At 47.1% G+C, this 24,301-nt stretch overlaps 2 protein-coding genes across 3 annotated transcripts; both read right to left on the bottom strand.

Annotated features, from left to right (window-relative positions):
• Window positions 1–2,596: 2,596 nt before the first annotated feature.
• Arpc3 (actin related protein 2/3 complex subunit 3) lies at window positions 2,597–12,744 on the bottom strand. The gene is made up of 7 exons (XM_090320036.1): window positions 12,642–12,744; window positions 8,767–8,866; window positions 7,048–7,124; window positions 5,579–5,647; window positions 4,173–4,299; window positions 3,851–3,945; window positions 2,597–3,148 (listed from the first exon to the last, which is right to left on the bottom strand). The coding sequence occupies exons 1-7, from the start codon at window positions 12,645–12,647 to the stop codon at window positions 3,086–3,088; spliced, it is 537 nt and encodes a 178-aa protein (XP_090176162.1). The 5' UTR covers window positions 12,648–12,744; the 3' UTR covers window positions 2,597–3,085.
• Window positions 12,745–14,398: 1,654 nt separating this feature from the next.
• On the bottom strand, window positions 14,399–24,096 carry Gpn3 (GPN-loop GTPase 3). Of its 2 annotated transcripts, none has more exons than XM_090320037.1 (8): window positions 23,903–24,096; window positions 22,323–22,431; window positions 21,012–21,179; window positions 19,287–19,411; window positions 18,517–18,632; window positions 18,306–18,402; window positions 17,202–17,330; window positions 14,399–16,100 (listed from the first exon to the last, which is right to left on the bottom strand). In XM_090320037.1, the coding sequence occupies exons 1-8, from the start codon at window positions 23,948–23,950 to the stop codon at window positions 16,038–16,040; spliced, it is 855 nt and encodes a 284-aa protein (XP_090176163.1). In that variant the 5' UTR covers window positions 23,951–24,096; the 3' UTR covers window positions 14,399–16,037. The 2 variants fall into 2 exon arrangements, with proteins under 2 accessions (XP_090176163.1, XP_090176164.1); XM_090320038.1 differs by lacking the exon at window positions 23,903–24,096 and adding an exon at window positions 23,812–23,895.
• Between the last annotated feature and the right edge of the window lie 205 nt (window positions 24,097–24,301).

The raw sequence follows: 24,301 nt of genomic DNA on the forward strand, positions 1-24,301 counted from the left end.
CTCTTGAGCCAAGCCCAACTTCTCGTTTTCCTGAGGTTAATTGGAGATTAGAGCCTTAGGGTCTTTTGTGCCCAACATGGTTTTGAACCTTGACCCTCAGATCTGAGCCTCCTGAGTAGCTAGGATTATAGGCGAGACCACCTTGCCCGGCTTTATTTTTTCTTCCAGTCCTGGGGCTTGAACTCAGGGCCTGGGCATTGTCCCGGAGCTTCTTTTGCTCAAGGCTAGTACTCTACCACTAGATCCACAGCACCACTGCCAGCTTTTTCTTTGTATGTGGTACTGAGAAATTGAACCCCAAGCTTCATGCATGCTAGGCAAGCACTCTAACCACCAAGCCACATTCCCAGCTGGTTTTTGTAAGGATTAAATAGGATGAAAAAGTGTCAAACAAATGCTGGTGGAGATGTGGAGAAAGAGGAACCCTACTGCACTGCTGGTGAGAATGTAAACTAGTACAGCTACTCTGAAAGGCAGTTTGGAGGTTTCTCAAAATACTAAAAACAGTCCTTCCCTTCAATCCAGCCATACCACTCCTAGGCATCTACCCTGAGCGTCATAACCCAGGATCTCATAAGGACACCTACACAGCCATGTTCACCTCTGCTCTATTCACTATAGCCAAGTGCCCCACTACAGATGAGTAGATACAAAAATGTGGTACATGTATACAATGGAATTCTACATAGCCACCAGACAAGTTAAAATGATGGCATTCACTGGGAAGTGGATGAAACTAGAGCAAACCACGTTGAGTGAGATAAGCCAAGACCAAAAGAACAAAAAGCACACACAGTCTCCTTGATATGTGGATATTAGAACTAAACAGTACAAGAGCAATGACTCAATATCCGGGTACCCAAGGTTACTGAAACGGTCATGGAGACATAAATATAACTACATAGAGTTAAAAATCTATGATGGGATATATACTCTATAGACATGTTATATAGATGGATATGTATCTATGACATACAAACTCTTCAGCTTAATTTTAATTATGTTCTAAAATGTATGTGCCATTGATTGCATATAGAGATTCCATTCTTGAATATTTCTTTGTTAAACATGACATTTGAAAAATGATGTAAAAACCAGTGTTAATAAAATATTTCAAAAAAAAAATGTCATGGCACACTGCTTGGTCACCTGGACTGCTGCTTCTGAGTTAAAGCAAAGTGGAAAATTACAAGGAATGATTTATTGCAATGTTAACACAGAGCAGATGCAGCCCTAAAATAACACCCTCTAAATGGAATTGTCTTCTACACATCTATAAACAAAACCCAAGGAAGCAAACCAAATGGGCTTTTGGTGCTAATAGTGTTGTGTCACTTTCTGGATGTAGCCTCTGTGTTTATGTACTTTACAAAAAAGATCTTCAGTAATAGTAATCTAGTAACAAAGACAATCCAGGGTAAGACAATTCACATAAATCTCAGTTCTGTAATCTCTCAACAGAGATGACAGTAATTAGTTGTGTGTGTAAATGGTGTTGGCAAACTGGACATTCAAGGAAAAAGAATAAGACTGCTGTCCTCGGATGCTTTCAGTCAAGTTGATATTTTTGTAGATTATTTTCTTCCCATCTTTTTAAAATATTTTTTTTGTGCAGTAGTAGAGCTTGATTTAAGGCATGGCACTGTCCCTTAACATCTTTGCTTAAAGCTGGCTATTCTATTTGAACCATAGCTCCCCTTCTGAATTTTTGCTGGTTAACTGAAAATCTTAAGACTTTTCTGCCCAGGTTGTCTAGCTAAGCTTATAGGTATGACACCAGCACCCAGCATTATCAATCATTTTTATTTTTGTCAGTCCTGGGGCTTGAACTCTGGGTCTGGGCCTTGTCTCTGGTTAGCACTCTACCACTTGAGCCACAGCACCACTTCCTTATCACTCTTAAAAGAGGAGTAGTTATTTTTGATTTTGTAGTAGTAAGGATTGAACCCAGTTCCCATGTCTGCCGAACGTGAATTCTAGCATTGCACTATACTTCCAGATAAGAATAGGAGTGCCTCCCCCATCAAGAAACTGCATCAGCCAGGTGCTGGTGGCTCATGCCTATAATCCTAGCTAGTCAGGAGGCTGAGATCTGAGAATCTTAGTTCAAAGCCTGCAGGCCAAAAAGTACCTTTGAAACTCTTATCTCCAATTAACCACCAAAAACCAAAATGGAGCTGTGGCTCCAAGTGACAGACCACTAGCTTGGGCAAAAGAGCTCAGGCGCAGGAACCAGGCCCTGAGTTCAAGCCCTACAACTAACAAAAATTAAATAAACTTATCTGAATTACAGACATGTTGGACACAGAAGGCACCCTATTGTCTCCATGTATCCACCTTGTCTGCAGCTGTTTCTAGCACCCACGCTCCCCCTACTGGTCACTAAGGGAACGAGCCCTGCAGTGAGTTGTCCGATCAAAAGGCTGCAAAATTTGAAGGGGGGGAAAAAGTCAAAAACAAATCTTTAATCTTCAAATGAGTCACCTTGGCTTCCTCTCCTTCCTTCCGTTCTTTCCCGTTCAGATAGGTCTGTGAGTCCATAATAGAGTTTCAACTCAAACACCAAGATAAGAATTTCAATTAGATTTTTTTAAAAAAAAAAAACAAACACACCCAAGTTTACATAAGAAAACTTTTTGGAATAGTACAAGGACAAGTAGGCCCAAGACATGAAGGAAGCTTGCAAATCACACACCAGATTAGAGACTGGCTCTCTCAATACATGAAGAGGCCCGAGCTTGGCAGCGGTGACTCACACCTGTAATCCTAACTACTCGGGAGGCAAAATAGGTGAAGGATTTTATAAGTGTTCCAATATCAAAGGTAAGCCATGAAATTTTTCTGATGTGAAATCTTCTGATGTTAAAATTTTTTCTTTATTAGTACTTATTAATCATCATCTTAAACCTATAGAAGATGGCCCATCACTCCGGAGAGCCCACGCGCTCTCCTTCCCCCGGGGTTTTTGATCAGGACATTTTCAAGGCCAGCCATGCTCTCTTCTCTCTTCCGCACAAAGCCAAGCATAAGAAAATCAAGGCGAAGGACCAAGCGTGTCCGGCTCCAAGGTGGTGGCCGAGACCCGTCACTGCCCAGGTCCTGAAAGGCTCTTGTTCATGAATTGTCTCTTCACAAAGCAAGTCCACCACTGGGGAGAGGGAGGACAAAACGAACAGCCAGGGTCAAATCCCAATGCAATTTCAAGGGAAGGGCAGCACTCACATGTGCTTGGTATTAGTAGAGCAGCTGTTATAAGCACACCACGGTAAGGTGTCTGCTGAGCCTGGGATGCCCTACCCATGGCACCCAAACAAAACCCACCAAGCCAGGTGCCTGTGGCTCATGCCTGTCGTGCCAGCTCCACTACTGGCACATAAACACAGACAACAACAAAACCCTCCAAGTATGTCTGACTACATTTCCAAGACATCACACACTAAAACCCGTTTCTAACCCTCTGCTGCCTCATTTTTATTTATTTTTTCCAATTTCTGAGGCTGAATTCAGGGTCTGGGCACTGTCTCTGACCTTCATTTGCTCCAGGCTAGCTCTACCACTAAAGCCACAGCATCACTGCTGGCTTTCCTGCGATTAGAGATAATCTCATGGAATGAGATTCTGCTCGGGCTGGCTTCGAACCATGATCCTGAGATCTCAGCCTCCTGAGTAGCTAGGATTACAGGCGTGAGCCACCACGCCCGGCTCCCCTGCCTCTTGGATGCAGTCTGTTTTGCCAGAAGCCCCACTGTGAACCCAGTCCAGCCAGGCAACACTGGCCTACATAAACCCAAAGTCCTCGGACAGGGCACAAGGAGATTTCCCAAGGTCACTGGCAAAAGGGAGCCCTCACCTTGCTGGGCTTATCGTTCTGGGGGTCAAACACCTTCTCACAGAGCCGTAGTCCTGTCTCCTGGCGCAGCTGCTGGAGGTAGGCCCGCATCACTTCTACAATAGAGGGAAACTGGAGCTGCACTTGTGTGCAACCACACAGGACAAGGCAGTGGGGCCTCTGGGCTCTGGTCCACCTTCATTTGGGCTCAAAGGCTCTGAGGGCCCTGCTTACTGGCAAACACCCCTGGGAAAGCCCGCACAGGATCGGACCACACTCCTCCCGCTGTTCCCCATCCCAGTCTTCTCCCCAACCCAGATGCAGGGCAGCAACCCGCCCTCACCGTCCTCCTGCTTGGTGGCAGGTTTGGCGTAAATGGCATTCAGGGGGAAGCCAGGCTCTCCCGGGACCGGGAAGTGGGTGATTCCCAGCGTGTACATCTCCTTCTCACCCTGGCTCCGGGAGTTGCACTGAAAACAAGACACAGCTGAGAACTCAGCCCCTGAGCACAGCACGGAGCGCCCGGGCTTCGAGTGGTGCTTACAAGGCAGCATCTGTACCCTTCTGGAGGGCAGAACAAGGTGCAAATAAAACCATACAACGGAAACCAATTATGGTGAAATATAGTAACAAACATTAAAAACAGAATTGATGGGGCTAGGAGTTTGGCCTAGTGGTAGAGTGCTTGCCTAGCATACAGGAAGACCCAGATTCAACATCCATAGAAAAAGCCAGAAGTGGTGCTGTGGCTTAAGTGATAGAGCTCTATCCTTCAGAAAGCTCAAGGGCAGTGGTTAGGCCCTGAGTTCAAAGCACCGAGACTGGAAAAAAAAAATTGATGACATACATGGGGTTTACTTCTTTTTGTCAGTCTGGGGCTTGCACGAGCCTGAGTGCTGTCCTGAGTTTTGTGCTCAAGACTAGGGCTCTACCACTTTGAGCCACAGCTCCACTTCCAGTTTTCTGGTGGTTCATTGGAGATACAAGTCTTACAGACTTTCTTACTGGGCTGGTGTTAAGGTGCGGTCCTCAGATCTCAGCCTCCTGAGGAGCTAGGATTACAGGGTGAGCCACCTGTGCCAGCTTTCCACACGGTTTTTATGGAATAGCAATGTGAGTAAACAAATTTCAAAACATCTCCAAGTCTAGGGGAATGTGAAAACACTATGAATTCTCCAAGAGGAAAAGCCAAGAATGGTTCTAAAGAGCTCTGCACTAGTGTCTATGTTAATAATTGAAGTAACTGTAGACTTAAAGTGAATGCAAGATTTCCATTTGGAAAAAAAAAAAAGGATGCCAAGCCCCTACAACACCCTGGTGCTTTCTTCCTGTTACTCAAATGTACTGTGAGGCCAAGAACTACATCCAGCCGAAAGCCTGGAGCTCTAGCTATGGGAGGTGGAGAAGCCAGTTAGGGCAACTAAATCCATGAGACTCATCTCCAATTCAGCACCAAACAAGCAGAAGTGGAGCTGTGGTTCAAGTGGTAGAGAGCAAGCTTTGAGTGAAAAAAAAAAAACAAAAAAACTCAAGGACAAGCCCCAAGACCAGCATGCGTGTACAAGTGTGCATGCACGTACACACATGCTCACAGTGCACACATGTGTGTGCACTGCACAAGCTCCATCCAGATTTCCAGGAGATTGGGCTCTAAGTAAACACTTGTCTTCATCCTTATGGATTCCACCAATCCTAGCGGCTGGGAGGGGGGCTTGCTTTCCTGATGTGTGATCCTTGAAGTTTAATTACCTTTTGGAGTTTCTTCAGACACTCAGAAATGTAGAGAGTTATATATATCAAGGTCCTATCAGCTTCATTCTGCAGGGGGAAAGGAAGAAAGAGTCCTGATAAACACAAGAGTCCTTCACAAGCTGCCATTTGATTCTGGAACCCACCAAGCCCAGCCCAGCCCAGCCCAGCATAGTCGTGGGTTATGAAGGCTGGGTCCCTGGTACAGTCTTCCCAGGCCACCGCTGGCCAGGCACACTGGCTTTCCTGCCATGATGTAGCTGCCTGTGTCTGGGGCCCCTCACTCCGTGGGGGATGGAAAATAAAGACAGCTGCCTGGAACTGGAGGTACACCAGATGACCGGCTAATGTTGGAAGTCTATCTGCTGGATGATCTGCTCATTACTCAATGGGAAGTAGTAGTTACCCCACACCTGGGGTGCTCTGCAATAATGTCCCAAGTCTAACATCTTGAAGACAACGAAGGCCACTGATCCCATGACCAGGGCCGAGGTGCCCATTTTACAGAATGAAGACCACATGAGGCCTGACAAAGAGGTAGTGTGACACACAGCCTGGAGTCTTCCAACCCTGTCGGGTGCTGCTAGCAGACCCAGCAGACAGATGAACATTCTAGATCCCACTGGATTCCACAAAGTCAGTTTGGCAATCCACAGCAGGTGTTCCATGTCACCATTACAGAACGAATGCCTTGAATTTTTTTCAAGGGCTCCTGGTAGGAAGCTCTTTGCTTTCCCAGCTCCTCCCCATTTCTACCGTTTCCTCCGTCTCCCTTTACCACCTCCCACAGGGATGAGAGCAGAGGAGAGGAAATGAGGCGCAGGGGAGGGCCAGGGTCCTGCCTCTCCAACTCAGGCTTGTGTCACCAAAAGTATGGGATGAGATGCATGGGACCAGAGGGTTTTCAATTGTGGAGCATTTTAGATTTGAAATGATTTACAATTAACTTTACAAGTTAAGCATCCCTAATCTCCAAATCAGAAATGCTCAACCTATAAAAGCAAACAAACAATAACAGCAACAACAAAAAAACCCACAAAAACAAAAACCAGTAACCCCAGCATGTAGGGGTCTGGGACAATGGTCTAGTCTCACAAAAGCACGGGGCAGGCACACAGTAGGGCTCCATCACTGTTGAACACCTGAAGCTGTATCTGGACCAGAGGTTGGGAGACAGTATCTGGTGGCTCTGGTGAGCTGTATGGTCTCAGCCATACTCTCTAGTACTGGATGCCGAGAGACAGAGCAGCTATAGAGAAATCAACAAATGTGCATGGCTCTGTTCCTATAAAACTTTATTTACAAATAGGGGCCATGACCCACCTTTGGTAAAGACCTCAAAGGGGAACAAAAAGAATTTAATGCATACAGTCTAACAATTAGGCACTGTCTTATTGTTTTATTTATTCTGACTGTGGGTATTATCTCCACATGAAAATGAGCTAAATATTATAAGCTCTGCAATTTACCTTAATTTCATAGTTTTTGAAGAAGACATTGGCCTTAAAGTAATAGATGGCTTCATCCACGATGTCTGTGTCTTTTGCTGAGCAGGACATAAGGGAGAAGAAAAGGCAGACATTAACCAAATGTAACTCCTGAACTCTGCAAAAACCATAAATAAAGTATACTCGGGACTGATTGTCAAGTGTTTGGAAGTTAGCTAAAATGAGGCTACTGAAATACAGCCTTTGAAAACTACTAGAAAAAAATAAGTATGTGCTGTATTGTTTTTGTAAAAGTTAGAAACAGAAGTTGAAATAATAAAAAAAAAAATTCACACTGCCACCTTAAATCTTACTACCTAGAAACTATATCTTTTTTTTTGGATCAGTCACAGAGCTTGAACTCAGGGCCTGGGTGCTGTCCCTGAGCTTTTTCCACTCAAGGTTAGTATTCTACTACTTTGAGCCACAGCTCCACTTTTAGTTTTCTGGTGGCTAAATTAGAGATAAGTGCCATGGACTTTCTTAGCCAGGCTAGCTTCCAACTGTGATCCTTAGATCTCAGCCTCATGAGTAGCTAAGATTACAGGTGTGAGCCATCAGCACCCAGCTACAAACAACTACTATTAACATTTAGTGATTCTCATTCAAGACCTCTTGATGCTTTTATAAAAACTGATGGGGGGCCAGGAGTTTGGCCTAGTGGTTAACGTGCTTGCCTAGCATGCACAAAAACCCGGGTTCAATTCCTCGGTACCACATACTTAGAAAAAGCCAGAAGAGGTGCTGAGGCTCAGGTGGTAGAGCTCTAGCCTTGAGAAAAAAAATCCAAGGACAGTGCTCAGGCCCTGAGCTTAAGCCCAGGACTGGCAAAAAAAAAAAAAAAACAACTGACTAGCTAGGTTAACTTTAATGAATGTTTAAGAAAAAAGCTCTAAAGGAATTTTATGTGACTTTACAGGCTATAGTTTTAAGAGAAAAAATTCTAGGTCATTTAGGGACATGTCAGGTTCAGATGTGTATCTTCTTTTCTGTGTGTAAAAACTCTGATTTAGATATACTTGAACAAGCTGTTCAACAAGGCTGGAGGCTGAGAAAACCCAGAAACACTGCCATGACAGAGACAGATCTCATTACACAACTGCTCTGACAAATTTTTGTTCTGTTTTGCATTTTCATAAGGTCAAAATCCCAGCAGTTGATTCGAGCAATCCTAAGACAGTTATTTCTATTTCTTGCCCAGCCAGGCCATTCCTGTCACACAAAAATGAAAAACCCAGAGCTCGGCTTGGCTCTCTGCAGGTCCCTCTACAGGTCAGCTGTCTTCAACTCCAGTTATTCGCCCACTGAAGAACTCCACTCCACCCCTCTCATGTGTTCCCTGCAATCCATGTCCTTAGAAAAGGAAGCATCCTCCCAGGATCAAGTGTTTATAAAACCCAGCTAGTTTTTCTAAACATTACGACAGGAGGCAATGGAGGCAAAGGATTCCAAGCCAGAACAGTGCCTGGCATACACCACACACTGAAAGAAGCTGGCTGGAGGGGAATCCAGTGTCTTGAGAAGAGTCCCCAGAACCCTCCCGATGGCTTCCTGGGCCTCGCTTTCCCAAGGACTCTAGGAACTGCAGAGACAGAAAGAGGACAAGCCAACATAGGACTGAGTGACAAGGCATGCTGCTTTGGCAGCACCATGCTTTCTAGGCTTTTACACCACATGCTGAAGATAATGGCTTGTACTTACTCTCTCTAGGGGCTGGTCCTTTGAACTGACTTCTGATAGGCAGCAGTGCCATGTTGCCAATGAGTTTGGTGTCTGGGTCCATGAGAGAAGAATGGTAGGCCTGTGGCCGCAAGCCAGGATGAACACAGACACAGAAAAGAGACAGTATATGTCATTGGATCACAGTGTACCGTATTCCTCAAAAAAAAAAAGCAACCTGCCCTAGATTAACTACAGGAAGGGGAGGGGGAGGTGGGAGAGGGGGAAGAAAAGGTAGAAACGGTGACACAGCAGGCCTGGCTCTTAACAGATCACAAAAACCCAATTACTGGCCAGAAGCAATGATGGCTCATCCTGGTAAGGCGTGAGGCACTGGCACTGGCACCTAGCTCCTGCATTTTATTTTTCACTAAGTTCTTAAGGTTATTATTATTATTATTATTATTATTATTATTATTGTGGTAGTAGGTCTTGCTCCCACTCATCTTGCTTGCTCGCTTGGTTGTTGCTCTGCTATTTGAGCCATACCGCCAGCTTGGTGCCATTTTGGAGCCTAGCAACACTTCTGTCCAGGCTGGCTTGAGACTGTGACCCTTTGGAGCTCTGCCTCTGGAATAGCTAGGGTTGAAGGCTGAGGCATAGCACCTGGCCTTAGGTTATTTACGTGCTCTCTATCTTTACAGAGGAAATGCTGTCTCTGGCGGGAAGGGAGGAGCCACTGCTTCCAAATCCCCATCGGCTGATATCACCCTGGTGGGGGCAGGGAGAGGAAGAGGTTTCGCCACAGAAATAGGCAAAGATCACCTGAGTCAAGTTACCTGCCCTCCAGCTAAGACCATATTTCAAGCATGAGCTTTGTCATTCTGTCACTTCCTGGCTCTATTTCTTTAACTAAGACATCACTCTTTTCCCTTAGCTTGTTTCCAAATCTCTATAGTGATTATATATATATATAGTGATATATATATATATACATATACATACATACTCCCTTCAGCATGCACCAAGTGAGGGGAAAGTCATATTGTCATATTTATGAGTGAAATTTGTATGCTGATTCCTATATCTGCTTTTTTTCCTCTCCCATCGTCATGGGGCTTGAACTCTGGGCCTGGGGGCTGTCCCTGAGCTCTTCAGCTCAAGGCCAGCACTCTACCACTTTGAGCCACAGCACCATTTCTGGTTTCCCGGTGGTTCATTGGAGAGAAGAGTCTCACAGTCTTTTCATGCCAGGGCTGGCTTTGAACTGAGATCCTTGGAACTCAGCTTCCTGAGTAGGATTATAGGCATGAGTCACCAGCACCCAGTTATTTCTGCTTTTTCATATGTCTGGCTTTTGGGAGTTATTTTGCTGTTTGTTTTTTTTTTCCCAGTACTGGGGCTTGAACTCAGGGCCTGGGCACTGTCCTTGGTCACTTTTTGCTCAAAGCTACTGCTCTGCCACTTGAGCCAGAGCACTTCTGGCTTTTTTCTGAGTATGTGGTACCGAAGAATGGAACCCAGGGCTTCATACATGTTAGGCAAGCACTCTACCACTAAGCCACATTCCCAGCCCCGGCTCTTTGGAAGACAACACTCCCCTTCATAATTTCATTTACTTATTCACCAAACGATTACTGAGCACCTTCTATATGTAAGGCACAGTAACATATAAGGTCAGTAATGTTCCTAGCCTCAGAGAATTTTCAGGATAATGTGCAAGCAGACATACAGTAAGTCCAAGGTGTTCTCCATGTAAATGAAACAAGCACAGGACTTTATACTAGGATCCTGGCTTGATACCCCCTTTCCCACAAGTGCGCAACCTTGTGCAAGCTACTTAATTTCCCTGGCCTCAATTCCCCCTTCTCCAAGACAGGAGCAACAGTGCTACCTACTTGATAGAGTCACTGTGAGAAATAGTGAGATAATTTACAAAGTATAAACCTAAGGTTTGCTGGTACTGCTCAGAAGTCAGAAAATAACAGTGGGATTTTTTTTTGGGGGGGGGTCATGGGGCTTAAATTCTGCCTGTTCACTGTCCTTGAGCTCTACAGCTCAAGGCTACCAACCTACCCTCTAGCCAAGCCCCACTTCCCATTTTCTAGAAGTTAATTGTAGATAAGAGTCTCAAGTCCTTTTGTGCCTGGGCTGGCTTTGAACCTTGGTCCTCAGATCTCAGCTTCCTGAGTAGCTAGGATTACAGGTGTGAACCACTGCGCCCAGGTAACAGTGTGATTCTTAAACTATAGTTATAACTGGCTTGCTCCTTTCTACTCTATGTATACCATATCCACAGCAGTCTCCACTGTTCCTGGGGCAACTCCTGAACCCTTTCCTTGGACTTTTTCCTCAAAGCTACTGCTCTGCCCCTCCAGCCATAGAACCTGGGTCTCCATGCATGCTAGGCAAGCACTCTACCACTAGGCCAAACTCGCCCCACCCCTGGCTCTTTAACAAAAGATGCTAGCATTTTCTCTAGTTGAAACTGTTTCTTCTGTTTGCATGTTTATTGTTTGCCCATTAAAATGAAAACAGTAGAAGCTAGGCACTGGTGATTAACACCTGTAATCCTAGCTACTCAGGAGGCTGAGATCTAAGGCTCAACATTTGAGACTTTTATCTCCAATTAACCACCAAAAAAACTGCAAGTGGGGTTGTGACTCAAAGTGGTAGAGCACTAGCTGTGACCAAAAGAGCTCTGGGACAGTGCTTAGGCCCCTAAATTCAAGCCCTACTACCTACAAATGAAAGGAAGGGAAAGGAAGGAAAAGGGGAAGGGGATGGGGAAGGGGAAGACAGGGAAGAGGGGGGGAGGAAAGAAAAAGGCAAGGGGCAGTGCCCGGGTCTTGAGTTCAAGCCCCAGTAACTTTTTGAAGGGTAGGCCTCTACTGCTTGAGCCACACCCCCAATCCATCTTTATGCTGCTTATTTTGGAGATGGAATCTCTGCCTTGACTGGCCTATAGCTGCAATCCTCAGATCTCCTCTCCTGAGTACCTATGCTTCCAGGCATGAGCCACCCGCTAGAATCTAAGTGTTGACTCAGGCCTATAATCTTGGCTGCTCAGGAGGCTGACATCTAAGAATACTGGTTTGAATCCAGCTCGGGCAGGAAAGTCCATGGAGCTATTATCTTCAATTAAATCACCAAAACGCCCGAGTGGAATTGTGACTCAAATGGTAGAGCGCTAGCCTTGAGCAAAAGATGCTTAGAGGCAAGGCCAGATCGAGCTCGAGTCCCAGGCCGGAGACGTGGAGACGGGGCACGGACACCCACGCGCGCACACACACACACGCACGCAGGCCTTCTTCTCTGTTGGGTGCCTGGCAGATGCTCAGCAGTGTTCGTTAAGGACAATGGACGCCGCCGGACCCCCTTCGCCCACAGCACGGCGGCGGCGATGGCGGCTGTCAGAAGCGAGACCGCCATCGCTGAGTCCCGGCTCGGAAGCACGGGGGACGGCAGGGCGCGACGACAGGGGCGCCAGGGAGAGGCCCCGGAAGTGGCTTCTGACAGGGCGGAGAGGAAGCGCCGGCCGGGAAAAGGGGAAGCTGGGGAGGCCCGGCCCTGGGCTCGAGATGAAAAACTCAAGAGCCTCGTAATTCCCTTCACGGCTCCGAGGACCCAGATGCCAGGGGGACCGGGGCGGGGTCCGGGGCGGGGGACCGGGCGCGGGGGGAGGGCCTAGGGGCGGCAGGGTGGCGGCCACCCCCACTTCCCCAGCCGGGGCCACGGCCCCCAGCTCAGCGCCCCGGGCCCGACGCCCCCAGGCCGCCCCATCCCCTCGGGTCCGCTCTCCCCAGGCCGCCGCTTCCTCTCTCGCCTCAGTCCTGGTCCACCAGCGCGCGCACGTCCCCCGCCGCTCTCCCTGGGCCCCGCCGCCTCCGCCCGGCAACCCTAGCCCCAGTCCTCACCGGCATCTCGGCGGCACCCGGTTTTCAGAGCACAACTACACCTGAATGGACCACCGCGCTTCCGACTTGAGGGCTGGGCGGAGGGGGCGGAAGTGAGGCGGAAGGGGCGGGCCCAAGCGGAGGCGGAACTTCCGGCCTGGCTGGCCGGGCAGTGGCTTCTGCGGTTGCGCAGACCTAACGGGATGCCGGCGAGGCGCCCGTGCACTAAGCAAAAGGTCTGTGTGTTGCGCATGCGTAATAGGCATGCAGAACTTGGAACTGCGACTCTCTTATTTGTACTCGGAAGCTGGGATTAGAGTCCCTAATCACACTTTGTTTTTTGTTTGTTTTTTTTTTGCCAGTCCTGGGCTTGAGCTCAGGGCCTGAGCACTGTCCTTGGACTTTCTCAAGGCTAGAGCTCTACCACTTGAGCCTCAGCACCACTTCCGGCTTTTTTCTATGTATGTGGTACCGGGGAATCGAACCCAGGTCTTGGTGTATGCTAGGCAAGCACTCTACCACTAGGCCAAACTTGGTCACACATTCAAGGGAGTCCAGCATGTTCACTCCATCCAGGAATGCCTTATAAGCCCTCAACATCTTCAATGCACATCTGGGGCTTCAATCATGACAGCTCCTCTGTGGGACATTACCTCCGCAAGGACTAAAAGGACAAATTCCTGGCCCTAAATTCTCCAGAAAATATACCAGGGAGCTAGGACTTCAGGAAAAATGGCCAGACCAAGTAATAAAGGTTGTCTTTCTTCCCCTCACGAGTAGCAGTGTCCAGCAAGCAAGACCCCCAAGCCTCCCAGCACATGACCAGGGCGGACATGAGAACAGCAGTGTCAAGTCCCAACTCCAGACACCTGACTTCCCCTGGTCTGGCCCTCAGGGAGAAATTGCCACATCTGGGCACTCCTGTAATTAAAATGGACCAAAATGATGCTGCAGGTGTGCTTTCTGCTGTCCTAGACAAAGAATAAAAATCTCTCCTGAGGGGCTTGTAGTGTGGCCTACTGAGAGTGCTCGCCTAGCATGCAGGAAAATCTCGGTTTGATTCCTCAGTACCAGATTCCATCCCCCCTCCAAAAAAAGCTGCAAGTGGTGCTATGGCTCAACTGGCAAAGCCTTGAGAAAGCCCAAGGACAGTGCTCAGGCCCTGAGTTTAGACCCCCAAACTGGCAATAAATAAATAAATAAATCTCATCTGAGTTCTGGGGGGTTTAGAGGCTTGATTTCCATAGCTGTCTTCTGTGAGCCTCCTGTGGCGAAACTGAGAGTGTGCTCCTTAGCATCGAATGGATCCAGCCTTGTTTTGGCAGCATCTACGAAAGATGCCCTAGGATCTGTCCACTGACCATGCACCAGAACCAGTCACATCCCACTGATGAACCAAGAAATCCCAATTCACTATGGCCGGATGTTAAACTGTCTTCTGCACTTTGGTGTGTTTACTGTAGACCACTTTTAAATGTTACAACTTTGACTACAAGCCAAGGTCCTAAAGAACTTAGAACATTTAGGGATTCATATTTCAAATTCTGCCCCAGGAAAACAAGTGTAACAAATAGTGTAAAAACAGCACTAAAACAACTTATGTTAAGTGGGGAAGCTAAGCTCAGAGAGAAAAACAGCACATTTTCTCTCCTATGCAGAAGAAAGACCCATAATACGGCAATAGAATAATTTAGACAGGCCTCTAGGCATTCCCACACAGTGAGACCAGAGGGAACTCTGGAGGGGAATAGACAAGCACAATGCCCATGTTCATCTGATCACGCAAAATAATATTTATCAAAATGAACTCCAGGAAATAAAAACAAGAAGTCTGCTCTTTTTTGCTACTTTTGATTTATGTCTTTGGGAGTGTAAGGAGTGGCACAGAAGTGAAGGGACAAAGGGGAAAAAAATCAGCAATGACACTCACTGGACACTATATTAGAAATGAATCATACACTCTGACATGACATTGTCCAAAAAGACACATACTCTTGGCCAGGGAGTTTGGCCCAGTGGTAGAGAGCTTGCCCAGCACGCACCAAGACCCTCGGTACCAAATACATAGAAAAATGCTGGAAGTGGTAGTGGAGCTGTGGCTCAGGTGGTAGAGCACTAGCCAGGAGAAAGCCCAAGGACAGTGCTGAGGCCCAGAGCTCAAGCCCCAGACTGGCCCAAAAAAAAAAAAAAAAAAATGTCCTCTTTACCTGATGTAACTGTAACCCCTCTGTATATTTATAATTACAATAATATTTACAAAGTTAATGTTAGCCATTTATTTTGTTCCAGTGCTTGAACTCAGGGACTACGTACTGTCCCTGAGCTTTTTTTTTGGCACTTGAGGCACAGCTCCACTTCCAACTTTTTGAAAGTTTATTGTAGAGTCTCAAAAATTTTCCTGACCATGTTGGCTTTGATTTGAACCTTGATCCTCAGATCTCAGCCTCCTGAGTAGCTAGGATTATAGGCATGAGCCACCAGCACTTGGCTTTAGCCCTTTTAAATCTTTCCTATATGTACACACACATTACACTTATTTTCTAAATTATACTACATATATACGTGTATGTGTTTGTAGGTATCAGTGTTTGAACTCATGGCCTCAGGCTTACTTCATTTGCTTACTCAAAACTATCCCTACAGGCCCAAAGTTTGGCCTAGTGGTAGAATGTTTGCCTAGCATGCACAAAGACCAAGATTCAATTACTTGGTACCACATACTCAGAATAAGCTAGAAGTGGTGCTGTGCCTCAAGTGGTAGAGCTCTAGCCTTGAAAAAGCCCAAGGACAGTGCTCAGGCCCTGAGTTACTGCACCAGGACTGGGAAAATTCAAACAAACAAAAACCAAAAACTATCCCTCCAGCCCAATGTTTTACTGGTTAATTGAAAATAGGCTAGAAGACTTTTCTGCCTGAACTGGCTTTGAACTTGGATCCACAGATGCCAGCCTCTTGAACAGCTAAGCCATCAGTGCACAGCTAGAAGATGCCATTTATTTTTTTCCTTTTGGTGCCAGTCCTGGGGCTTGAACTCAGGGTCTAGGCATTGTCCCTGAGGTTTTTGTGCTCAAGGCTAGTACTTTAGCTTCAGCTCCAGTTCCAGCTTTTTGGTGGCTAATTGGAGATAAGAATCTCGTGGACTTTCTTGCCCAGGCTGGTTTCAAACCACAATCCTCAGCTCTCAGCCTCCTGAGTAGCTGGGATTAGAGGTACGAGCCACCAGCACCAGCTTAGAAGACATCACTTTAAGCAAGAGCAGTTCCAGAGGAACTTAGAGCTCTAGTCGGATGTGCCCCTGATAAAGAGCCAGTCCTCCTTTTTAATTAAAGCAGCAACTTCCTATGGGAGCATCCTTCAGAGAGAACCACTTCTGCCAGGGTGGCTGCCTGCTGTCAGTCATTTACAATGCATTGCTCTTCATTCCTGCTGACGTTCCTGGAAATATTCATCAAACATAGAGGAAGACTCAGCTTCTTGTTCCTGGCACAAAAAAAAAAAACACAAAACACAATCATTTCTTCTCACTCAGTATGCATTTACTTTATATGAAACTAAGACCTAGGAGCAGCACCACATGTTGCTCACAGGCGACCTTTTGTGTGTGTGTGTGTGTGTCCGTGCACACGTGCATGTGCAAGTACTGGAGCTTGAACATAGGGCCTATCCATTCTCCCTTCATTTTGTTTTTCACTCATGGCTGGTTCTCTACTGCTTGACCCACACCTCCACTTCTGGATTTTTGCTTGTTAATTGGAGATACAGAGTTTCTTGAATTTTTCTGCCCGGGCTGGCTTCAACCCATCATCCTCAGATGTCAGCTTCCTAAACAGCTAGGATTACAGGCAAAAACCTAAAGGTAATCTCAGCAGTAAGATAAAGCATAATACAAATTTTCCAGCTAGTTCGTTGGGCACACCTATAAACCCAGCCACTGGGAAGAAAGAAGATCCTAAGCAGCCCAGGCTACCTACCCAGCTCTTATCTCCAAGGAAACAATTCACACCTTTGGCAAATCCCATGTGTTCCTATGTCACCCTGAGTATAACTTCTTTTTTTTTTTTTTGCCAGTCCTGGGCTTGAGCTCAGGGCCTGAGCACTGTCCTTGGACTTTCTCAAGGCTAGAGCTCTACCACTTGAGCCTCAGCACCACTTCCGGCTTTTTTTTGTTATGTATGTGGTACCGAGGAATCGAACCCGGGTCTTCGTGCATGCTAGGCAAGCACTCCACCACTAGGCCAAACTCCCGGCCTAAGTATAACTTCTTACATTCAGTGGCTCTCCAGGCAGTGCTGTGACAGCACTCTCCTGACAGCTGCCATCCGTGGACTCCAAGTTCAAGTACACTGCTTTCCCCCTTTCACATATCCTCCAGCTGAGCACAAAGAGACAGCAACCGGTTGCTGCACTGGGTAAAATAAAATTCACACCTCACAGAACGCACATACAATTTGAAGATTGTCCAGAAAGCCCAAGCAGTGCCACCATTCTGAAGACAAAAGCCTGACTGTAGGAGTTGCCTGGGTTATGCAGGAGGCTGCTGGCAATTATGTTTCCCAGGAAACATCTCAAATGAGAAATCACCTTTGGTTCCTTAAATTCCAAGTCTTCTCCGTACTGAATGGCAAAATCGATATTCTGTAACACGATGTTCATGCTCTCTTCATCTGACTGATCATACGGTAAAAACCGCACCATGCTGTAGTCATCAATCTGTGGTAGGGATGCCAAGAAAAATTCATGATTTTCAATTCAATACTGTCTTCTAGCCATCTGCACTCCCAAATACAACATCTGTGCCCCTAGGTACAAAGCGGGAGGGGTGGCAGAGACAGAAATGAGCAGATCCTTACTGACTGCCCTCAGCTTGGACTGGCTTGTTACTTAACCAGACACTAGTCCACGGGTGTTTCTCTGAACTCCACAGGCACTGGAAATAACAGTGGATTCCAGTTTTGTTTATCTTTAGTTGTACAAATCACCATGACAGCCTGGGAATACTACCCATCTTGTCAACTTTTTCATCATCTTTTTCTTTTGGTGGTGCTGGGGTTTAAATCCAGGCTCTGGCGCTTGCTAGACGAGCACTCTATCAGCTAGCCACATCTCTAACTTTTTATTTGGGTCAAGATTTCACTACGTAGACCAGGCTAGCCTAGGACCTGCAATCCTGATATGGCTTCCCAATTGCCGGGATTATAGGTGTGTACTACTGCAGCCAGCTCTCAACTGACCAACAGCTTCAAGTATGGAATATTAGTTTATTGGCCTGTGCCAATAACTCCTAAATTGAACTGCTAAGTGACCACCTCAACAGACCCTACTTCTCTCTGCAGGATGTGGGGTTGGACCATGAGTCCCATGAACAGGGCACTGAATGGGCACAGGCAAATTTTCAACCAGGCCAAAAATACCTCAAAATTAGCTGGGCACCAGTGGTTCATGCCTATAATTCCATCTACTCAGTAGGCTGAGATCTGAGGATCACTGTTGGAAGCCAGCCCAGGCAAGAAACCCCATGAGATCACCAAATAACCACCAAAAAAACAGAAGTGGCGCTATGGCTTAACATGGTAGAACACTAGCATTGAGCAAAAGAGCTCAGGAACAGCACCCAGGCCCTGAGTTCAAGCCCCACAATGGGCAAAAATCTCCTCAAAATTAAATATATTTTTTAAAAAAACTTACCAGTCCACAAATAGCATTAGTCAATTTTTTAAATTTTTTGCTTCTTAAGTCGCTTGTGGAATCTTGTAACAAAGAATACATATCAGGATCCAGAAACCTGTCAGAGGTGAAGAATAAAAGAATACTAACCAGGAGGCTGGGGTTACATCAGATAAGCACACAGCTCAGAAGACAGAGACCTGAGACCTGTGGCCACAAGACAGACACTCACTTCTCAATTTCCTTCTTTGCTTTCTTACTCAGTAGGTCCATTTTCGTCATGATGTTTACTTGTGGAATTTCCAGAGAGATCATCGCACTCAAGGCTGCCAGGACACCAGAGATAAACTGAAAGAGGACACAGACAGGGAAGACAAAGTCAACTGCAGCCTCTGTCATGGATAGGTCTGGTCTCCGCCCTGGAGGCTCCTGTGACCTCCTGTGACCACAGACTACTCGACTACAGCCCACTTTCACAGACGAGTGAAGATATGAACTTCATCTAAGCGAATCACCAATTCCAATTTAGACAGAAATTCAAAACAGACATTTTTGCTGGTTATGGGACTTGAACTCAGGGCCTGGGCACTGTGCGGGAGCTGCTTTTGCTCCAGGCTAGCACTCTACCACTTTCAGCCACAGCACCATTTCCAGTTTTTTTGGTGGTTAACTGGAGATAAGAGTCGCATGGACTTTCCTGCCCAGGTGGGTTTCAAACCACGATCCTCGGATCTCAACCTCTTGAGTAGCTAGGATTATAGATAGGCCTGAGCCACCAGTGCTCAGCTTGTATCAACTTTTTTCTTAGCAAGCAACTCTCTAAAATCTGTATTTCATTTCTTATTTTTGAGCTAAAAATATCTATGAGTGAACTAAAACTAAGTATAATAATACAGAAATTAAGGTACTAAACAGCTCTAGACTGGTGTGTGCAATATCAGGAATGACAATCATTAAAGGGGACTGTGAAGTACCCACTCTCCAACACACTCATCCTCAGACCTTGAATGACTCAACCATGAACTGGGAATCGACCAGAAAAACTCCGCAGACTCTGAACTCCCACTGCTCCAGCTGTTGGACCAGCTGTTTCATCACAGGCAGGTGCGTGTACAACTCAATCTGACCTGCAGAAAGAACACAGGAAGCAGGCTAAGGCAGGTCTTCCTCAACTATTATGAAAAGAGGAAGTTTGAGCTGCGAGCCACAGCTCCAATAATCCTAGCTATTCAGGAGACTGAGAGCTGAGGATCATGGTTCAAAGCCAGCCTGGGGGTAGGAGTCTGGCCTAGCCGTAGAGGGCTTTTCTAGCATGCATGAAGACCTGGGTTTTATTCCTAAGTACCACATACATAGAAAAAGCTAGAAGTGCATTGTGGCTCAAGTGGTAGAGCTCTAGCCTTGAGAAAGCCCAAGGACAGTGCTCAGGCCCTGAATTCAAGCCAGAAGTGGCAAAAAAGAAAAAGCCAGCCTGGGAAGGATAGTCCATGAGACTTTTACCTCCAATTAACCACCAGAAAACTACAAGTTGAGCTATTATTTACCATTTAAGCTATTGCTTAAAGTAGTAGAGTGCTAGCTTTGATTAGAAAAGCTCAGAGACAGCACCCAAGCATTGAGTTCAAGCCCCATGATCGATTAAAAAAAAAAAAAAAAAAGTAGTGGCCTAGCAGTCGAGTACTTGCTTAACATGCACAAAGCCCTGGGTTCTATTCCTGGTACCACATACCAAAGGTGATGCTATGGCTCAAGTGATAAGAGTTTACCCTTGAGAAAAGCCCAAGGACAGTGAGCAGCCCCTGAGTTCAAACCCCAAAACTGGAAAAAATAAAATAGAAAGAAAAGAAGCAAGAACCACAAAACCATATAAAGAGCGGGGCACGGTGGCTTATGCCTGTAATCCTAGCTACTCAGATCTGAGGATCTCAGTTCAAAGCCAGCCCCGGCACTAAAAAGTCCATGAGACTCTTATCTCCAATTATTCACCAGAAAACCCGGAAGTGGTGAAGTGTTGCTGTGGCTCAAGGGTTAAGGTGGTAGCCTTGAGCTGAAGAGCTTAGGGACAGCGCCCAGGCCCAGAGTTCAAGCCCCACGACTGAACCCTCCCCCACACCCAAAAACAATAAAAGAAAAAAACCACATTAAGCTCATGACTGGGCGTGTGAGCCCCAGCCTGGACCATTGCCCCCTCACCTTCACCACTATCCTGCAGTCCAGCTTAGAGACTTCAAGGCCAGAAGCCCCCACTCCCCTGAGACTGCATGTGACAGTCTCAGTTCCTGGGGGATTCAATGACCCCTGGAGTGATTGTTTCCGGTGCTTTGTGCGGCCCTGGACTGTGAGCTCTGGAAGGGCAGCAACCATGGCTACCTTGCACCCTTTCATCCTCTACTAAGTCCAAATGCACCAGTGAAACATGGCACCTCTCTGCTGTGCAGTTTAGAGCAGTGCACAGAAGACAACTCCAACCTCAAAGGTATGCCTGCTGATGGGCTGGGAATTTGGCTTAGTGGTAGAGTGCTTGCCTAGCATTCACAAAGACCTAGGCTCAATTCCTCAGTACCATATACATAGGGGGGAAAAAAGCCTGAAGTGGTGCTGAGGCTCAAATGGTAGAGCTCTAGCCTTGAGAAAATCCAAGGACAGTGCTCAGGCCCTGAGCTCAAGCCCAGGACTGGCAAAAAAAAAAAAAAAAAAAAAAAGTACACCCACCAACTGCTGATTTACCTGGACAGTCAAAAAGGATGTAGTCGTCTTCCACATGGCCGAGACAGTCCTCCAACCAGTCAAAATTACTGGCAAAGTACTCCATGCAGAACACCAGGCCTCCATTGGGACCAAACCTCAGTGATGCGTCCTCCATCACATCGTCCACTTCAATCAGCTCCCGGATGTCTGAAAGGAATAGGGCCCAGGGCCCTTGAAAATTATAACCCTGCCTAGTAATAATCATAGCAAATCAAGTGTGTGTGCATGTGCAGACACACACAGGAGAAAGGATAACACAAGATTAGTAAGTGGAAAAAATGTAAGACAGAATTCTATTTAACAAATCTCTTCACAGGCTGGGAGTTCCTGGGATTTGAGTCTATAATCAATCCCAGCTACACAGCAGTCAGACTTGGAAGAATGGGTTTCCAAACCTGCCCAGTAGAAAAGTCTTCCAGGTCTAAGCCTAAGTAGCTAGGATTAAAGGTGTGAGCCAATCAAAGAAAGATTTGGATATGGTGGTATGTACCTATAAGGAAGGCAAAGGAAGGAAGATCACTAGTCCAAAAGGCCAGCCCAAGAAAAGTGAGCAAGACCTTATTTTAAAAACAAAATACATGCTAGGTGCTGATGGCTCATGCCTGTAATCCTGGCTACTTAAGAGGTTAAGATCTAAGATCAAATGAAGCCAGCCAAGGCAGGTACGTCTATTATGAGACCCTACCTCCAGTGAACCACCAGAAAACCTGAAGTGGAGCTGTGGTTCAAAGTGATAGAATACTAGCCTTTAGCAAAAGAGCTCAGGCACAGCACTCAGGCCCCAAGTTTAAGGCCCATAACCACCACCACCAACAACAACAAAATACAGCAGGGCACAAATGGCTTACTTTTAGTCCTCACTACTCAGGCATTTCAGGCCCAGAGGAGCAATGTTTAAAGCCAGCTTGGGCAAAAAAAGTCCACAACCCTTTATCTGTAAAATAAACGTAACCCTCAAAAAGTAGAGATAGAGGCATGACACAAGTGACAGAGCGCCAGCCTTGAGCAAGGAAGAGGCTGAGTTCAAGCCTTGGTAGTAACAAACCCACTGTCACATCACTACAAATGTGTAATGACAATTAAAAATGAGTCCCTAGGATTTGTCTGTCCTGGCTAGCTCCAAACCACTCTACTCCCAGATCTCTGCCTCCTGAGGAACAAGCGTATAGCCATGAGCCACGGGTGCCTGGCTCTAATAATTATGTTTTCAGCTTCCAGGCTGGCCAGCCAGCCTTCCTTGCTCCCCCCACCTGCTATTCCCAAAGGAAGGGAGGCCCTACCAACACTCACCAGCCATCACAGGGTAGTTGAAGTGCTCAGCCGCTGGGTCTAGGTTGACCACCTGGACAGACCGGTTGAGGGCTTCGCAGTGCTGTACCATGGTGGCACAGTAGGTGCTCTGTAAAGTCACAGGCACAGAAGAACAGGTCAGGACCACTGACCTCTATATCTCTTAGGGACCCAAGGCAACGGCTCAGACTGTTTGTTAACGACTAAAGTAAGGGGCAGGGACTGTGGCCTAGTGGTAGAGTGCTCGCCTAGTATGCATGAAGCCCTGGCTTTGATTCCTTGGTATCACATACCCAGAAAAAGCCAGAAGTGGTAATGGGGCTCAAGTGGTACAGTACTAGCCTTGAGAAAGCCCAAGGACAGTGCCTAGGCCCTGACTACAGACCCCAAGAATGGCAAAAAAAAAAAAAAGACTGAAGTGACCGGTGTCTAAACTCTTCTCCCACTTCTGATACCTAGGCAATAGCTTCACCATTTTACTGTATTTTAATATACCCAACATTATTCTGTTCACAACGTTATGCCTGGCTTGGGAGATGGGGGTAGGGAGAGAATGACTCACACCTATAATCGTAGCTACTCAGGAGGCTGATATCTGAGGATTTGGGGCTCCAAACCAGCCAAGGGAGGATTTTTTTTTTTTGCCAGTCCTGGGACTTGAACTCAGGGCCTGAGTACTGTCCTTGGGCTTCCCTCAAGTGGCTCTACCACTTGAGCCACTTCTGGCTTCTATGTATGTGATACCAAAGAATAGAACCCAGGTCTTCATGCATGCTAAGCAAGCACTCTACTACTAGGCCAAACTCCAGGCCCTAGGCAGGGTTTCTTGGACTCTTTTCTCCAATAAACTACTACTACAAAAAAAAAAAAAAAAAGCTGGAAGTGACTCAAATCTTAGTACACTCATCTTGGGCAAAAAAGTTCAGGGACCGCATTCAGGCCCAGAGTTCAGGCCCCAGGGCCAGCAAAACAAAACAAAACGAAACAATCACACACACAATCCTAAATGTACGTGTTACCTTCCCCCCACACTTTCTCCTCAAGGATGGCAATCTACCAGTGGAGCCACACCTCTACGTTCAACTTTTTGGTATTTAGTTAGAGATTTTAAAAAGTCTCATGGACTTTCCTGCTCCGGCTGGTTTCGAGCCGTGATCCTCTTGGAGGAGCTGTTGTCAGACTGTGCTAGAACTCACGGATCCTTCCCGCCTCGGACGCCCAGACGTGCGGTGATCGCTCGTAATGGTCTCAAAGGAGACAATCTGCAGGGAACCGGGAGCGAGCAGGGGAAGGGGCGACCCCGTCCCGGGGGAAATGCGCTCTTTACCAGACTTACGTAACGGGGCAGACCCTCGGTACGTCACCTTTATAAAAACCGCGTAAGACGTTTTAGAATAAAAACTATTGAAAAATTAAGAAAGAAACGAGAAACTACACCAGGGCCTAAGTTCCCTCCCCTCCCCTCCCCCCCACAGCCCCCAGAACGGACCCTGGGGTGCGGAGGACAAGTGGGAGCCGTCCAGGAAGCCGGGTGACAGACGCCCGCCGGCCCCGCCGCAACCACGACTTTCCCCGCTCACCTTGCCGCTGCCGGCGGGGCCCATGACGAGCTGCGCGTACCGAGGCATGGCGGCTCCCGGCGGCTCCCGGCGGCTCCCAGCGGCTCCCGACGCCTTCAGCCTTCGCGCGACGCCCACGGACTTCCGGTACCTCTACGTGGGAACCAATCAGCACCCAACGTTCTCTTCCAGGTTCCGTTCGGCCACGCCCCCAACTACAGGGCCTTCCGCGGCTCAAATCCCCGCATCCGCGCGTGCGTGCGTGCGGACGAAACGCGTGTGGGTGGGGCGAGAGGGGACGCGCATGCGCCCAAGCCGTCGAGGGCCCGGAACGATTGGCGCGTCAACGTCCTGGTTGCCTAGGCGACAACGGCTAACGGGTCGCTTGGCGTCGGACTGCCCGGCGCCCGGGTTTCCTAG

Source organism: Megascapheus bottae, chromosome 28 (assembly GCF_031878675.1).
Source record: "Megascapheus bottae isolate mThoBot1 chromosome 28, mThoBot2.hap1, whole genome shotgun sequence".
Taxonomy (NCBI): Eukaryota; Metazoa; Chordata; class Mammalia; order Rodentia; family Geomyidae; genus Megascapheus; species Megascapheus bottae.

Coding starts and splice junctions, on each gene's coding strand:
- Gpn3 (XM_090320037.1), bottom strand. CDS start 23,950: ATGCCTCGGTACGCGCAGCTCGTCATGGGCCCCGCCGGCAGCGGCAAG. Junction 18,633..19,286: donor TCATGGTTGAGTCATTCAAG/GTCTGAGGATGA, acceptor GTCCTCTTTCAG/TTTATCTCTGGTGTCCTGGC. Junction 18,403..18,516: donor GCAAAGAAGGAAATTGAGAA/GTGAGTGTCTGT, acceptor CACCTCTGACAG/GTTTCTGGATCCTGATATGT.
- Arpc3 (XM_090320036.1), bottom strand. Junction 5,648..7,047: donor TCAAAAACTATGAAATTAAG/GTAAATTGCAGA, acceptor TTCCCCCTGCAG/AATGAAGCTGATAGGACCTT. Junction 3,149..3,850: donor AGAACGATAAGCCCAGCAAG/GTGAGGGCTCCC, acceptor CCCTCTCCCCAG/TGGTGGACTTGCTTTGTGAA.